This window comes from Cebidichthys violaceus, unplaced genomic scaffold, assembly GCF_023349555.1.
Source record: "Cebidichthys violaceus isolate CVI_PGR_0920_01 unplaced genomic scaffold, fCebVio1.0.p SCAF_5, whole genome shotgun sequence".
NCBI lineage: Eukaryota > Metazoa > Chordata > Actinopteri > Perciformes > Stichaeidae > Cebidichthys > Cebidichthys violaceus.
The window spans coordinates 4403825-4422531 of NW_027176705.1; the positions used below are offsets into that span (position 1 = coordinate 4403825).

Below are 18707 nucleotides of genomic sequence, written 5' to 3' on the forward strand. Positions count from 1 at the left end.
TAGTATTAATTTTTTATTGGTGCCTCAGGTCAGTTCTGCATTGTTAGGCTGAAGAATCTGTGCCATTATTACCATGTCAGTGTAACTGTCAGTCGCCTGTTTTATTTTACAAATGCACGTCTTGTATTTTATTATCAGCTGCTCTCATCAGCGCAGAGCGGCAGTCTTGTTGTTTATCAGCAGCTTTAAGAGGCTGTGTCACTTTAAATGAGCAAATAAGCATCTCTGTTTGGATCAGTGAAAACAGTACTATCACACACTGAAACAGTTGGTCTTTAAATACTCTGTCCATTAAAAGCAAACTGACAAGAAAAAAGTATTATGTTTTACAATGAATAGATTCATATGTATTAGTCATTTAGTTGCATTTTCAGTTTACTACAGATTTTGCTGTGACTATTTCAAATTTACCAGAGTGGCATGAGGAAAAAATAACAAAATTTCTGTGTTAGGAGTGAACAAAACAACAGGTACACCTTATATCATAACGCAATCTAATGCAAGAGTTGTTAGGATTTGATGCTGCTTCTTGCTGATGTTTTACTTAACACAATCGTTCTTGCAATTTTAACATTTGAAATAAACAGAAATGTTATTTAGTCGGTTTTATTGAGCAGTGTATTAACTAATTTATTAAGTTTACATTTTAAATTTAAGTTATTTAAAACTTAATTAATTAATATTGTTTTTGCCTGAATTAGAGCTGAAACAATTAATTTATTTATAGATTAGTCAAAGACCAAAAATTAATCTGAAACTTTTTTGATTATACATTTTTCATTTGATAACCATTCTCTGGTTCCAACTTCTCAATTGAGATCATTTTTTGCATTTCTTCTGTCATGTTCACAACAGTCAAGGCTTCATTCTTGTGCCATGTGCGCCATAGTGTTCTTCTTATTGACCAGCTGATTAATTCACTTGTCACAATCTGCCTGTTTTGTAAAGCACTCATGTTCTCACACCTGAGGGAAGCTTTGCTGTCTGAAGGAAGAGGTTTCAGCATCACTTTAGGGTATTTTATTAACAGGACAGCAGGTGCACGACTCCCTGACCCACTCCCTCCACCAGCTGTGTGTGTATATGAGTGTGTGTGTGTGAGCATGTGGAGACCAAATGGCAGACAACCAGTGCTCTGGGAAAACTGGCCGAGCTTGGCAAATCAAGCTGTGACTCTGGTGAACCAAAAGCTGCCTGCTGCTGCCTCAGTCGGCTACTTTCCAGAGGAAACTTTGAAAAGCTGCCTGTATGCAGAGGCAAAGGGCCGTGCTTTTTTCTCTCAAGTGAAAAAAAGGCCCTCTAGATTGACAGCGCCTTTCATACTGTATTATCCGGCCTGGCTTTTAACTCCAAGAGAACTGTGTTCACAAATTGATGCTCTGCTCCTTTGGGGCTGTAGCTGAAACATTAAATTGTGCTGAAATATTCATATGTGAGTGCATTTAGCTGAGAGCAATTGATGTGCGACTCCCCAGAGGCCAGATGGAAACGTTGCAGGGCCCCAGCAAGCGCTGGCAGACACCCTGAGTTCTGGCCGGGACCGTGATTGTGATTTAGCCAAGGCTACTGAGTCAGACTAAGCTGAAGGCTACCGGATTCAGGGGGGCTGAAATATACGGTGGGTTGTGCCGCAAACCAGTTGGCAACATGAAGGCTATCAAGGATAGACAAATATACAAATAAAATATGGAATTATAAAAGAGCAGTTTAGCTGCCAGTACTCAGTAGAAGAAAACCACTCACTGGTACAAAAATCAATAAAAGTGATTTAAGTTGTCAAATAGCTATTTTGTGAAACACCTCAGGGTGGGGATGCTAATCAACGAGATTCACTTTTTTATTACTTTTGGGATACAATAAGGACTCAGATATTTGAAATTCTAAATTAAATTGTTAATACAGTACTTTTTGCTATGGAAGTAATTCTTTTCTATTATCTACATGTTCATTTAGTATAATGCTAGAGCATTGTAGTTGGAATCTCAGGAGGTGCAGCATCTGGCTCGAATGAAAACCAGTAATTTAAGTCAGATCACACAACTGACAGTAAATTCTGTTCTATAGCCCTATTTTATTTATTCCTTCAGAAATATTCATGCAGTGTATTCCACTCAATCAATATTGCATTATCTTTTCAAAAGACCAATCAAAGAACAAGAAACATATCATGTCAATTGAAGATTAGGAAAAACAGGAATTATTTGTTCACACTTGGAAAAAAGATTAGTGTAGGTTTTTAGATCATTAATGTTTCCCTCACTCAGTACTTACATCTCGTTACTGTAAATGTTTGGTCAGGATGCTTATGCATTTGTTGCAGCAGCAAGACATTGAATGTGTATGTACATGGCTTCAATACGATTTAGAAAAATGTTGAATCTCTGGCAGCCATTTCCCTGAAGAGTTGGGCTTTTTACTGAAAAATGTTTGCTAATTTACCCATCATGTAGCAAGTCATGCATACCATACTTACACGTTGGATTGCTGAATTAATTTTGATGTTCTGTAGATTATTTTATTCAGTTCTTTGGAGCACGGAGTGATGTAGTGTCCCATCTCCCGGAGGAATATCTCAGTTGTGTCTTCATGTCTATCACATGACCAACTTGGAGTCTTCGCCTTCTTCTGATTGCTTATAACATATGAAGGAGCAACAAGAGAGAACTAATCAGGATTCTTTTTTTCTGTTTCTTAGGATAAACATAGAAAAAGCTAGAGACCTTAACATGTGGCAAATCAGACTCAATAATTGATTTCTGTCTTTATTTCTATTCATAGTTTGCTTGTGTTACTTTTATTAGCCAATTAAAAATGCTATTTACATTCACTGAAACCAATTTAATAATTAATATTATATCTCAAGAGGACTGAAATGATTGGGCATTGGTCATTCTGCAGGTCTTGATTCCAGTTTCAGTTTGACCCACTTTTATTCCAGGTAGCATAACAACCATCTGAGGGGAATGTATGAAAGCTCTTTTATGTTAATGCAAAAAAAATCTTCTGTAGCCATGACAACAGTCTCCTGAGTGGATTTCTTCCACCAAGCGAACCCCTGGATCCTCTGCACTTAAGAAATATGTTTCAAAAAGAGAACCTGAGAAGCTTTTTAAAGGATGATGTATAATTTATTTGTATTTTTCTCCTGCTTCAGAGCTTCTTCAAAGAGTGTCCTGTATGAGACGTGTTCTGAATCTGTCAGACCGCGACAGTAATGCAGTTATACTTCCCACATCTGTTTGTTCTCAATGAGATTAACCTTTTTCAACATATACCCAGCTGTTCTGTGCCATAAAGCAGTGTTCAAAATCTTTTCCACGCACTTGAAAAGAAATCATAAACAAAACCTCTTAGGTGTTGATTCAGTAAATGCCTCTTGAAAAAGCAATTGAAAACATCATATGCTGTCTATTAATACCAGCTCATTTGAATGGTTAAGTACCTGGTTGTTCTTGTCATAATATATACAAACTCATTGTGTACAGACAACAGAAAGGTAGTGGGATTAAAACAATAAAACTCCAATAACCATTCTGGGGCTGATGAAATTACACTGACATATCATCACCTTTTAAGTTCATATGGCTAAAGGCCTCCGAGGAAAATTTGTGATTTGGGACTTAATATAATATATTGAATTGAAATTGTGAGCAACCAGTAGCTTATTTACAAATCCAGAAGATACAAATCAACATTAGCATTAATTTGGGGTTGTGTTCATGGCTATGTGATGAATGTGAGTGCATTTATTCTTCTTTTAGCTCTGTTTTTGGTCTCTACCAACGTCTTAGTCAGTACGCCAAATACAGTACTCTATGACAGTGTGGTGGGCGGTACTTCAAAAGTAAAAGAAAAACTGAATATGCATATATGCAGCAAAGTAAACACAATTAAATTTTCTAAATTCTGCACATTTCCAGTTTTGCAAACTGTCTGTGAACCTGAACATTAACTACAATAATCTCTCAATGAATACAAAATCTGACCTGTCTTAACACATTAAAATAAGACTTGCAACCTGTTTTTAATGTTGAAAAGTCATTAAAAAAAATCCTAGTATAGTGAGTATCAATGTCTTAAAAAAGACATGATATAGTACAGTATGTTGAAAAAAGTTACACTATATATTTTTTAAAAGTCATAGTATAGTATGTCGAAGAAATTGACAAAAATAATCTTATTAGTTTGTTGAAAAAAGTCATAGCATGTCAAAAAAATGTCTGAAAAAATAAAATTTAAATTGTATATTGTTTGCTAAAAGAAATAAGACAAAAACTCAACGTTTTTTTAACACGTTTTATTCATGACACATTTTATTGTATCAATGGTACATATTTTAGTTTCCTTTCAGCCTGAATTAATGAGGCCGGCCTTAGTTTGGCAAGTTTGGTTACCCACACATAATGTGCTCATAGTGGTTTAACTTTTGCCAAAATGATGATTTAGTGTTAACTGTTATTGTATTGTGCAGTAATATAATGTTTAATGCTTGTATTCTGGTCACTTACCTCTGGGCCTTTCCCATTTCTAAATTGTTTGCTTACTAGTCTCCTTGGTCCTAGATCCTCCAGCCCAAAAACAAAGTATAGTATAGTATGTCAATTTTTTTGTTTTTTAAAGTCACATAATATAGTATGTCAAAAAAGTCATAGCATGTCAAAAAAGTAATATATAGTGTCAAAAAAAGTAATAAATAACTGTTACAGTATCATATGTAAAAAACAACAACATGATATAGTATGTCAAAAAAGGAAAATAAAAGTTGTAGTATAGCATGTTGAAATTAAGTCATTCAAAAGCATAGTATAGTATGTTGAGTAAAAAAAAATATTAAAGTTATCATATAGTATATAAAGAAAGTCATAAAAAAGTCACAGAATAGTATGCTGGGAAAAGTCATATAAAAGTAATAGTATAATTAGTCAAAAAAGTCGTAGTATAGTAACAAAGTCATTACACTTTTCAAATGTCATGGTGTAGCATGTAAAAAATGTCATAAAAAAGGAATAGTATAATACAGTTTGATTAAAAAAAGACCGTAACATTTTGTAGCATGTCAAAAAAGTCATAAAAAGGCCCTAGTATTGCATGTGAAAAAAAATCACAAGATACCATAGAATAGTTTGTAAAAAAAAAAGCAATAGAATAGTATGCCATGAACAGTTATAAAAAAGTTATAGTGTATTATGTCATGAAGAGTAATACAATAAAGTCATCATATAGTTTGTCAAAAAGTCATACTATAGTATGTCGAAAAAAGTAATATAAAAATCATAGTATTGTATATAAAAAAAAAGTCAGTTTAGTATGTCGAAAGAAATGATAAAAAGTCATAATATACTATGTTGAAAAAAGTCTTTAAAAAACTACTATATAGTATGTCGAAAAAAGTAAAGTCATAGCATGTCAAAAACAGTCAGAAAAAAGTCATAGCAAAGTATAAAAAACGTACACTTAGTTTGGGTTACCTACACATAATGTGCTCCTAGTGGTATAACCTTTGCCAAAATGATGATGATTGAATTTAATGTTAACTGTTGGTTTAGTCTACATAACTATATCACCAGGGGACTATAATCCCATACAGGGGCTGGGTAAATGCATTGAATAAATCAACAACTGGATGTGCCAGAATTTTCTTCAATTAAACAAAGATAAAACAGAAAACCACAAACCAAGCCAGAAACCTAGATGTAGTTATGGATTCAGACCTCAACCTGAACAGCCATATCAAGACAATTACAAAATCAGCCTCACTATCACCTACCTTATGAACCATCCCGACCCCTTAGGTCGTCTGGGACCGGTCTACTTTCTGTTCCCAAAGTCAGAACTAAACATGGAGAAGCAGCGTTCAGTTCTTCTGCTCCACATATCTGGAACAAAGTCCCAGAAAGCTGCAGGTCTGCAGAGACCCTCAGCTCCTTTAAATCCAGACTGAAGACTTTTCTGTTTGCTGCTGCCTTTGATTGAACCACATTCAAAGATATTAATCAATGTCCTGCATTTCTGCATTTTACTACTGTATTTTATTTTCTTACACTGCTTTTTAGTGTTTTAATGTCTGTTCCTGTTTTTAATGTTTCAATGAATGTTCTTAATATGAATGTTCTTAATTGTTTTTAAATCTCCTTTTCTTTTTCCTTATGTTTTGATGCTTTTAATGGTTTTATGTGAAGCACTTTGAATTACCTTGTTGTTGAAATGTGCTATACAAATAAACTTGCCTTGCCTAATGTGCAGTAATATAATGTTTAATGCTTGTATTCCGGTCACTCACCTCTGGGCCTTTCTCATTTCTCAATTGTGTGCTTACTCAGCTCCTTGGTCCTTGACTCTCAGCTTATGACCCAGATATAAAGTATAATATAGTATGTCGAAAAAAGTTTTTAAAAAGTCACATCATATTATCTAAAAAAAACACATGATATAGTACATCAAAAAAGTCATAGTATAGCATCTAGAAAAAAAAGTCATGAAAAAACATGTCAAAAAACATTCATCTCAATATGAATTTATGATTAAATGTATTCGTAAAGCCCAATATCACAAATTTGCCTCAGAGCACACATCATCCTTGTCGTAAGTCCTAAAAAGGCATAATATAGTATGTCAAAAGTGTCACACAAATGTTATAGTAGGTCTTAAAAAGTGAAGCAGGGTATAAAGTGTGTGTGTGTGTGTGTGTGTGTGTGTGTGTGTGTGTGTGTGGGGGGGGGGGGCCGAAACATGCCCATATTCAAACTTCATCTTCATTTCTGCACACCTGTAAAGTGCTGTGATTGCTTCTTATGCAGTTTACATGTTATTGTGGTGAGAAAATCTGTCCACAAAAATTCAGCATATTAATAATGATAATGTTATTTAAAATGTCAGTGCCAATGTCTTTTTGATCCGTGCAGCCTTGACAAAAAAAGATAGGACCCACCAAACTGTTTGTTTTGTTTGCTTTTGAATTTGATGAATTGAAACCTAATTTAAACACAGTCAGCCTTTGAACATTTAGGTTTGACTTCAGAAAAATGTAGGCACTCAGTGAGTTAAAATCATTTCTAATCTGGTGGGAAATATTCTAGATCATTTTTTCACACCTGTGACACTGTTATAAGAGTGTTATATTATGAAGAATTTACATTTCTATCGTCTAAGTAAGGAAGGAGGTCATTATCTTACTGTACCTAAGAGTCGGTAGCTGTGAATCAACAATGATCATGTAATGTTAATGCAGTTAAAGTGACTCCCTCTGTGCCATTATTAAAACATTTTAATTATTAAGTGTCTAATGGTCACTGTTAATTCACTTAGCATCCTGTGAGTGTGACAGGTACTGTGCCTCTTGATTCGTCAGAGAGGTCCCAAAAGCAATTCATATCTTAGCATGTCTCTTAAAGGTCTGCTCAGTGTCTGCTTGTCAAAATTGAATACTTAACTCAGACTGACCTGGCATGATAGGTATTGATAAATTGGGTTCATATGAATCATTTAGGCACACCTTTCATTTGGCCCTTTGTATTAGAGTAAAGGCATTTGGCATCATGTTTTGTTAACAGTAATCAGTAGTTATTAGTGTACAAATAATTTAGCTTCATCACTGGGCGGTGTTGCTCAGGGTAGAGCTGGAAGTTTCTTTTACATGGCTGGTTGAGCTGGAAGGGTTTCAGATTAGAGGCACAGCACCTTCACTTAAGGCATTGATATCAAGGCAGCTGTGGCAGACAGAGGCTGAGCCGGGGTTTTACACCCATATTCAACAGGATTCCTTTGTGTGTGTCTAGGGCCAAGAAGATCATTATTTATTTACTTGTTCCATGGCATGAGATAGGCATTGTTGTTTTTGTAAACTAGACTGATGTGATGGCTCTATTGCTAAAGGTTGTGCATCCAGGTTATCAACTTTCATGTTGGCTCTTTTAGAAAAAAAAACACTTTGCTGCTGAAGGCACAAAAAAACAGGTTTTGTTGGAGAACCGTTTTTTTCTGTTTTTAATAAATTAGATTTCAAGGATCAGGTGGATTTTAGCACCAGCGTCAACCTGTATTTATTTGTGATGCGGACACATTTTGATGATTTTAAAGTAAAATGGAATGCTTGAAACAGTAAACATATTTCTGTAGTAAGTAATTTAATTTAGAGGAATAAAAATTCAATGAATTCTATTTTCAGGTTGTTCTAGAGATAAGTCAAGCTTTAAAGAAGGGATCACTAGTTAAAGGAATATTGTGTAACATTTAGGGGGGATCTATTGGCAGAAATGGAATATAATATTATTTATTAACTTAAGTATGTTTTCTTGAATGTATATTTACCTTAAAATAAGAATCATTGTGTATTCATTTTCTTAGAATGAGTTGTTTATATCTACATGTGGAGCAGGTCCTCTTCATGGAGTCGACCACCATATTCCTACAGTAGCCTAGAATGGATAAACTCTAGAGGGCCATTCGCAGGTCCTACACACTGGACCTTTAAACCCAAATTTGACTTATTTAAATATTCAACAAGAACTTCCATTTATTTCATTCTTTAGATGTAATACATCTTTAATTCTTTAACCCGCAATTCAATATTTTAAACAGAGCTGCTTGCATTTGCTTTAAAATGTTCTCCTAATTATCAAAATAGTACAGTAGGACACTGAGACAATGGACCATACTGTTGCCCACAAAAGCAATCTGTGCCCTGGTGGTCTCATTGTTTGCCTCAAAGGAATATTAAAGTAACACCGCTCCATGATCAAATCAAGTTTGAACTGATTCTTTGTATTATAAAAGAAAATTCTAGTTTAGTTCACTTTTCTGTCATTTACCCAAGTCTTTGCCAACTGTAGATCTGTCTGTATTATCTGTTGATAATACAGTATGCAGCCTCTTTACACAAAAGACTGCTATTGATTATTTTCCCTCAGAACTTACTTGTGATAAGGGAAACTATGATGGACATGAGTCTAATGTAATTTAAATAAGCATCCCAGGAGTAGTCTAGTGTAGGTCAGAAAGTAAAGCATATGCTTTAACTATTTTTCTAACATCTCAGGGCCTCCATATGCTGCTTATTATTAACTTGTATATGTTGTCACGTAATTTGCTCTCAGTTGAGTACATTCCTTGCTCTCATACACCCATAAATGAGAGAAAATGTTCTCCAATGCCCTAACAATGTAAATACACCTGCTGAATTCCCTAGAAAATGAAGTAGAAACATCAATGCCAGAAAAGAGCACATTGGCAGTTTGCACAGTAATTATCTTGGGATTAAGATGCAGTTTTTGGGCTGCACTAATCGTTATTAAACAGTTTCGTTTGATGTAATGTTTCCAATCAAGTCTTTAGTCTATAGCGTAAGTCTTATGGTCAGTGTAATTTGAATTCAGTGTCAAGGCTTCAAATCAGTTATCCAGGGTGATGAGTCTTCAGTTTTGTGTCTCCAAAAAGAGCTGTACATAAAATCCTTGTAAACTAATACTGATAATATTCTTCTGTGCCCCACAACAGTATTTGTCATAGTCACCTTAGTTCCCCATATGTGCTGACTCATTTACAAATTAATTAAACAATCCTCATAACCAGATCTTCAAATTAAAGGTGCAAAATACAAGATTGGGGGTACTTCTATTGCCTCTCAACGGCTCTCAACATGGTGACGCCTGAGCCTGTGGCACAGCTAACAGTGCAAACAGCACTAACAGTACAAAGTATGGGAAGCGTGTTGACAGAGCTAATAGTTTTTACCTGAGGGGGAGCCGGAGGGTGGGTGCTACACGTCCGTGTCAACGCTGTCAGTTGGGAAGGCATTGTCAGTTGTAACCGCTGTGTGAGCGCAGGGAAAAGCGCCGGCCGTGACCTAGTGGGGCACGCTCACATGACCTAACATGCACTAAAGGTCAACAAAGCAAGGAGAAGCTTGGAACGCATCACACACAGAGGAAGAGCGATGTCATTGTCTACTCAGGTAGACATTACTCCATTATATCTTTACATAGAAAATAGTTATTTGCTGCTATATTAATGCTCTGAATATCAAATATTGCTCTTTTAAAACCCTTGTGTTGATAGCTTAATTGTAGCCATAATAGTTATTAACAATTAAAACATTCTCTGGATACTTGTAAACATTTGACAAGCAACAAAATGGTACAGCAGTTTATCTTCTGAATTAATGATATGAGAGGGTAATTAGGGGGGTTGATACTTCTCACGACACACTTACAATGACTTGACCAATTAGCAGTTGTTGTGACAGGTCTTCCAATGTTAATAACCCTAAATAATTTAGATATCGCAAAATCATCTGCACATTAGGAGACGATGCTAATGAAATAATGTTGTGCAGCGTGTAACAAGGAGCCTGTGAGAAGAAATTATTTGATTAGAGGCCAGTCTGTGTTTATCGGTTTTATCATGGTGCAGTATATTTTGTGCAGCTTCAAATCATTTAACATAATTTATAAAATGTCAGTAAACTGAGAGCAGTTAAGGAAATACTAATTTTTATTTTTGCTATTTTCATTCAAATGACAACACCTGCATTTGGCAATAACTTCCTCCATATCAAGTTCACAAAAGTGTCTGTAAACATTAAAGTGCAAAGAATTTGCTTGCCATTTTGGGCACATGTCTTTCATGCTACAAGCACTCCAATCTAGTTTCATGTAAAGAATCCAGTCACTTGCCTCTTCATTTCAACCACACAAATATACCCTACTATTGTTTTTTGAACAAAAATGCTATTCAATAACTACTGATGATGGTCCATTGTTTCAAATCAAACAGGTGATAAAAAGGAATAGGTTAAAAAAAAATTGTCTGTTTGTATAGTTAAGCCAGTCGTATGTACCCTGTAGCTGTTTGAACAAAGAACAGCATAGCTGATCTTAAATTTGATCAATACAAATGAAAAGAAACAAAATAACAAGAAAAATGCAATAGAAAAAAAATCTCTTTAACTGCTTGAAATTCCAAGAACAGAGAACAGTGTCTTGGTTTGCAACATGGTTCAGAATTAAAGTTTTTGTTCAGTATAGGCTTGAATGGCCCCTTGCTGGTTTTAATTCATTTAAAGTTCAGTGCAATTAGGACCTATTCAAAGTGAGAATTCCTGATGAACAATGTGTACCAGAACACATTAGCCCGCCCGCCCGCCCTTACTGGGATGTTATAGTCTTTGTTGTGCTATATCAGGGAATTTCTGATTTCAAAAATCCATCAAGGAGGAACATGGGAAGTTGGACATTATGGCAAAGGGCCTAAGAGTTCTTATTGTCATTTCTACTATTGACTCCTGAACACGTGAAGTTAAGGAGCATCAGTGTTAGCTCGAAGCTAATGCTCAAGCTTCCTCTGGATGGGCTAAGATTGGAATTACACAGCGACAGAAAAATCTAATTTTTAAATCGTATGTGCTTCTCATGAGCTTTGACCTGCCACAATATTTCAAATTATGCCAAACAAGGTGGCAGTAAAAGAAAGGAAAAGACTTCTGTTTCTGTGTAAATGCAGCTTATGTATCAGGCATGTGCCCAAGAGGTGTGTCAGCTGGTCCCAGGAGCCGGTACTTCTCCTCCAGGGATGGCTCAGTGGCGCTGCTCTGCAGGTGGATCAGTGGCTTGGTCTGCAACAGCACACAACCCCTTCCCCTGCCTCGTCTCTCCTCTTGGTTTCTGCGGTTGAAGATGTTTATTCTGTTGTCCAGCTCAGGGCTGGCCTTTTCTGAGCCAGTAGGACTGGGAAGCTTTAGGTTGACAGGGTCCACTACCAGGCCCTTTTGAGCAAGGCAGGAGTCCTCAGAGAGGGAGGAGAGTAGCTCCTGCACCACCATGCTGGGGTCTCTGCAGGGGTCCTGGCCTGAGTAGGATGGAGGACAGCAGCGATGGGTGCTGTAGCTCAGACTGAGGTCCTGAGCTGTGCTGCTGCTGCAGTCTGTCATAGATGAACCCGGGGTGTGGCTACTCAGGCTGAGTGGGCGAGCCGTCAGGCTACCACTGGACCGTGATATGCTGGTTGAGGCGTCACTTACCACGCTGCCCACCCGCTCCATTGCAAGCATTGGGTTTGACTGAATGGGATTTGGATTGTTGGGGAGGTGAACATCGATGGCTGCCATGGTGATAACCCGGGCACCCAAGCCAGAAGCTCCAGCATCTTGAAAGACATTGCATACATTTAGAAAAAGTAAAACCACAAAGGTAAAACAAAAAAGCTCTGTATTTGAAACACAACAAGTGCATAAGGCCCTGTGTCGAAATAGCACTATTTTCTGTCAGAAAAACTGCCGCAGGACGCTGGGTAGCGCTTGGGGAACAATTTAAAAAAGATCCTGGCTCTCAGGAAAAAGGCGCAATTTGGACACATGCCCTAACAGTGTACTTTCTGTTAGTAATTTTGCCAAAACAATAAAATGAATGGATTGTTCAATTACATTATACAAAAGCCACCATGAGCACAGAATTAAGATTAAGATTCACCATTAAGATTTCCATCTCTCCACATATTCTGTGTGTCAAAATGTAAGATAATAACCTACATCAGCCAAATCTATGACCAAACCTATGAAGTTTTGTCCTATGACCTTTTACTTGACATCCCTATAACCACCCAAAAGTACTTTGGAGTCACTGCTTTACTTACTGTAATTTTATTAACATGTACATGGAGAGCTATATATAAAAGTTTATGTTCATAGTCACTTACCACTGCTTGCTTCACTGTAGTATTGGCTGATGTAGTTGTTCATGTCATCACGCACAACTGGATCTGAGTTAATGAAAAGATATATAAATTAATAAATTAATTGACATTATTAATGGTTGTGAATAACAACATACAAATGTGTTGTTATAGTGGCTGCTTTTTGTTAAATGTAATTCATATTAAAAAGCATATATGATTCTGATCCATGTTTTAAAGTTTAAATATAAGTTTAAGTAACAACAAGGATGTGTATTATCCCTATTACTGTTTCTACACAATCGGAAAATATTCACTGCGTGGAAAACGTGAGTTTTCCTCCCTCCATACTTCTCCATACATACATGTGATTCCTTCTTTTTGTCTTCGCTACCCCTTCATGACATGTTGACTGATAAGTCCACACGATAAAAGTCATGTGTTGTTGTGTTGGCTCTTGTCTGTCCAAAGATATGCATACTATGCCAAATATGCATGTTATCACTGTTATTACTGTTTTTTTCATTGTCATCATAGTTTTAATAACAATGTCTGGTTGTTGAAATTGCATAAAGAAATACAAGAAATGGATAAAATACTGGTTGGAAAAATATTATTATATTTAACATTAGTACAGAATAGACAATGAATTGCAAGTGTATTACAGGAAATTACTAGTCAAATTATGGTATAGTATAATGTGACTGACTTTGTGTGGCAGAAAATGCATTTGGATTTCATACCTTTTTGTCTGCAGGTCTGTTTCAGTGTTAACCACCCAAAGTAGTGCAAATGGAAAATATCTCTTATGTTTACAACATAATATTGACAGAGATGACTTCTGCCCCAGGCCACAGGTACTTCATTGTCAAGTGGTCAGGATCAAGCACTGCTACACTGTGCATTAGCTGCACCCTAGTGCACCAGAAATAAACTGGGACAGGGTGGGGTTGGTTTCAGAGATGAGAGGAATGGGGGAAAATAAAAAAGAGAGAGAGTGGGAGCTCTTTGTTCAGGCACAGATCCCTTCAGTCTAGCAGGCCTCAATGTGCGTGGTGAATGGCTGTGATCTGCTATGCTCCTCTGTTCGCTTGATTGGTCTTGAGCTCACTGTCCGCTGGCTGAGTGCGAACCCAGAGTACCCTGAGTGCTAGCCCCTGTCCCCTGGGACATGCTGTAGACTCTGATGGGTAATTTCATTTATTTTTCAGTCTAAAATATTAATCCTTGAGCCACCCCTGGAGAGGAGGCATTGCACTCACTAAAACAAGACTGAGACAATCACTCCACAATTAATAACACATGAGTTTTAAGAAAAAAGAATGGGCTGTCCAGCATACATAAAAAGGCTCTGCCCTTCTTTCTGTGACAGTCAAGATACTGGGCTGTCATCTTTCTGTGTAAAAAGAGAGGTGATATGCTGAGGTGCTTTTAGTTCAAATCTCAACTATCATTTTGATGGGTGAGGTATCAGTTCTACATCACGGGTGAAGTGGTGTAAGAGGAAGATTAGCAACAACTGCAACGGATGTTGATACAGATAAAGTGAACAGGCAACAGGGGAGTAAATATAGACAGTGCAGTGCAGTCTTCAAAGAGAGCTATTCCCATTACAAGAGGCCTTTTCACCGTAGCCATTTTGACATGTCGCTGCAGGGTAAACACTGGTGTAATTAATAACATTAATTATGGCCCTGTTCCATTTAGGTGGGCCAAGGCCCTGGTATCACACTGTGCATGCTGGCTCAATGGAATGTCTGTGACATACTAAATAGAATGGGACCATAATTAATTTCACCAATTACAGCTGTGTTTACCCTGTTATGACATGTAAAATGGCTGCTGTGAAAAAGACACAGCAGCCATTCATGGTGGGTGACTGTGGCTAAGTGGAGAGCGGGGCCGCCTTTCAATCAGAGGGTTGGTGGTTCGATCCCCTAGTCTCATGTCAATGTGTCCTTGAGCAAGACACTTAACCCCAAAATTGCTCCCGTAGCTGCGTCTACGGTGTAGATAGATACTGAATTGTAAGTCGCTTTGGATAAAAGCGTCTGCTAAATGACTGTAATGTAAATGGTCCCCAAAAGATGAAGACTTTGGTCATCCCCTGAATTTAACTCTTGGGCCATCAGCAGGCTGACATTTGTAGTTTTTGGATGACTATCGATTGCCATTAAATTTGGCAAAGACGTTCATGTCCCTCTTAAGATGAATTAGAATAACTTTGGCGATCCTCTGACTTTTCATCTAGTGACATCATCGATTTGGTTTGACTTGCAATATTAATGACATTTCCATCAGCCTCAGCTGCACTTATGGTGCAAACGTTGGCATAGCAACACTCTAAATAAAGATAATGAACATGTTAACATTACACGTGCTAAAGATCAGCGTGTTGGCATTGTCATGAGAATGTTACCATTTAGCTCAAAGCACTGATGTAGTCTATAGCTTGGCTACAATCCTCTCTCAGTATCTGAGAGAAAACTCCTGGCTCATTGATTAACACTGATTGTCACTGGATGTTCTTAAAACCTACATGGTTTGCTATTTTAAGGCGGCAAAACCCTTAATCTCCTGTGACATTCATGACGGCCACTGCCTTGATGAGAGTTCCAGATAGTTTGATGGTATCATGCGGGTGAGTGTCGGAGGAGCCCATTGAGAGCGCGCAATATTGAGCAATACACATAAACGTGGCTTGATTTGAGTTGACCTGACATGACTTGAGCCCTGTGGCCAAAGTGCTCATCCCAGTGACCATGTTTCTGTAAAAAGCCCCACTTGTTTCTGAGAGCCAGATTTCCCACTATGCCCTTGGGGTAATATTGTGGCCGCCATGGAGCCTCCTGGTGCCCTATTGTGGTTTGCAGGTGAAGGGGAACAGATGTTGACAGGAGCCCACTCTCCCCAAACAAGGCACAATGCACAGAGCACTCTGTACCTGAAATAGTGGTCTGGGATAGCTGGGTCGGTCTCGCCACGAAGGGGGAGCGGTAAGAGAGATAGTTGGGGCACGACAGAAGCCCATGCAACCTGACGTAGTGTCAGAGAACATGCTTGTTTTCTCCAGGATTCACCAGATCCTAAAAGCTTTTTTGCCCTCATATTGATCTCGGAGAGCCTGCGGGCAGATGGGTGTTGTGGGCGAGTACAGAGGGGCTAAGAGCCTGGCCTGGAAGATGCTCCAGGGCTACTGCTCCAGATTAACTCTACACTGCTTTGGCATCCAGTTCACCTGATGTTACACTGTTAGAGACTTTTTGTTCCACATAATTATGTACATACTTTATGCAGCAACTCTCTTCTGGTTTGTCATGCTGCTTTTTCAAGCAAACACTGCACCTGGCATGGTGTATATTCAAATAAGTTATATTTTTAATGCCACGGGCTTTTGTCTTAGATGCATTCATTTTCTGTTTGTGAAATATTGTGTTTAATTTTAAACTACTGCATTAACCTCACTGCAGAACATTTTGCAGATAAAGTTTGTATCATCAGGGATTATAGATTACATTTTTTATAATTCAACTGTATAGTATGTGCTTTTTCATGCTTTTTTCCACAATATAGTTTACAAAACCCTTCTCACTTTACATTTAGCGTATCTAGCAACCTAGTCCCTAAAAACTCAGCTTTAGAGACCATACTGTACCTGCAGTGACATGAGGCTCCCTGGGGTTTCTCTGGCCGCCCTCATCATCAGACTCCCCGGGAGTCAAGCCTTCTACAACCTGAAAACTCCTGCCCTGTTTGCCCCATACATGATGAATCTGCATGGCTGCTTCACGTTCTGCCGCAAGGTCCAGGTCCTGCTGGGCCAGATGGGCCCTCAGCTGTCTGATCTCAAACTGGAGACGGTTGGTGTATGCATAGAAAAAGAGAGTGAAAGCAGCAGGTTAGTGAATGTAGAGATGGAATGTAAAAAGGATAAGTGATGAGGACAGAGATGGAAAAAAATATGGGGAAGGGAATAAAGAAAAGACAGAAGAGAGAGAACAAGGGAGAATGGAGTGATAAAGTAAAAGTAACATACTCTCGACCTGTGACACCATCCCAGTTTCACATAGACAAACAAAGCTTATCTAGAGGTTAATTAATTGTGAGCTGTTTTCAGCATTAACCCAAGTGCATTATCTAATTATGTTTTGGGTAAACTGTAAGCTTCACTGATTTACAGCTGTGATGTCCATGTGTATTGATTTCAGGTGTTTTGGCTTAGAGAATACATGCAACCCACTGACAAGAAAACATTTCAGCAGCAAATTTAGTAAAAGGGAGGGAATACAAAATAAAGAAAACACATTGAGGCAACACTCACTCACGCAATACATGCACAGGGTATGTACTGTATATACTCTTGTTCCAACTGAAAGATAAATTCTTAGTATACCTTCAAATAAATCACATATAGTCATATATGAACCCATAGGATAAGGTATCAACTAAAGTGTACATTAAAGTAGTAAATACAAAACTATTGTCTCTATATATGAGGAGCAATTTGATAAACAATATTTTTGAAAGGATCTGATCATTTCCTTTTTAATGTATTTATCTATTTATTATATATATCTGGTCTCAGACCTGAACGTAGATGGTCAATTGAAAGTTAAGTCTTTATCAATATTTATTGTAGTCTGCATTTTGCCATATGGGATCATCAGTGTGTGTACTGTGTGTAATCATAGTAAAATGGGTGGAAAGACTGGACCTATTTGTAAGGTATTGCTGCCCTCCTCTGGTGGTAAATGAACTGACAGTGTATTGTGGGTTTTAGATTCCATAACCATTTACTGTCAGCTTTCTTCTGGATGGTGATATGACTATAAATTAACTATCCCTTGACTATACAGCAGAGAGTGACAGATTTCTACAATTGAATTAGAACGCTTTCACAATTGGCATGAAATATAAGATACAGTAATTGTGTAAGACTATGGCTAAGTTTAAAGTTGCATTCTTCTAAGTCACTGTCATTTCTATCATCATGCAAAATTCAGGCTGTGGATCCATTCCAATAGCGGACAGATTTTAAAGTAGAAATAAGCATGGAATAGCCAATAGAAAACTTTCAACAACATGATCCACTTCACCCTTCTCTAACCATATATCATAAAAATACCATAGTATATACAGTATATCATAAACATGTGTGTATGTTGTTTAAATTTCATAGTGTAAAATTGGTGTAGGATGTCATCAATATGCCATGCAAAATATCATAGAATAATGTGCCACAAGAATGTGGTAGTAAGATATGTCATTAAAAATGTCATATTATAGGAAATCATAAAAAATTCCAAAACGTAGTAAATCATAAATATTTCATAAAATATGTACATCGTAAAAATGTTATAGTAAAGTAGGTCATAAAGAAACTGCAGTGGCCAGTAGCTCTCATGAACTTTGCTACATTTTTGTTTTAATTTGTCTTTTTTGTGTTTATTACTGGAGCATGTATGGTCCTTGACAGAGTCATCAACATCAGAGAGGAAGCGAAGGGATTGGATTAAGTGCAGCAGGGTTTGAGACAAGCACTGCCCACGGCATCTTCCAACCACCCAGCCAGACCAGCCTTACCAAATGCCACTGAAAGACGAGTCTACCGCCCCAGGAGGAGAGCCGAGATGGAAGCTAAGCTAACCCAGCTATGACCTAAGGCTTTCCGCTACCCAGTCTTCTCCTGGCTAGTGTCCGGTTGGAGGAAGATAAAATGGATGAAGGAAGACTTCAGGCTAACACAGCTATGGGTCGTCAGTGAGTGTTGTGCCCACATCTTTTCAAAGACCATTGTTTTGTTGCTGCTGTTTACATTCATCTTGATGTTTTTGTTTGGTCATGTTTTTATTGTGTAGCAAATGGGCTACAACTGAAATTCGTTGTATAACACTATGTAACATAATGACAATAAATTATCCTTAAATCCTTGCATGATATAATATGTCATAAAAATGTCATACAAATGACAACTTTATGCTTGCAAACAACCATATTTTTTTCAAAATATTGCTGAGTGCACAACTTTTGTCTCAGTCCTCATG

At 37.5% G+C, this 18707-nt stretch overlaps 1 protein-coding gene across 1 annotated transcript in view; it reads right to left on the reverse strand.

The window, feature by feature from the left end:
• Positions 1 to 11150: 11150 nt before the first annotated feature.
• The window catches only part of LOC137887898 (transmembrane protein 266-like), a 47009-nt gene continuing 39452 nt past the window's right edge, over positions 11151 to 18707 (reverse strand). Inside the window, exons 9-11 of the mRNA XM_068731145.1 lie at positions 16319 to 16514; positions 12688 to 12750; positions 11151 to 12138 (exon numbers count right to left, since the gene is read on the reverse strand). Of these exons, the coding sequence (XP_068587246.1) occupies positions 11498 to 12138; positions 12688 to 12750; positions 16319 to 16514 (900 nt within the window). The 3' untranslated portion in view covers positions 11151 to 11497. The remainder of the gene's footprint in view (positions 12139 to 12687; positions 12751 to 16318; positions 16515 to 18707) is intronic.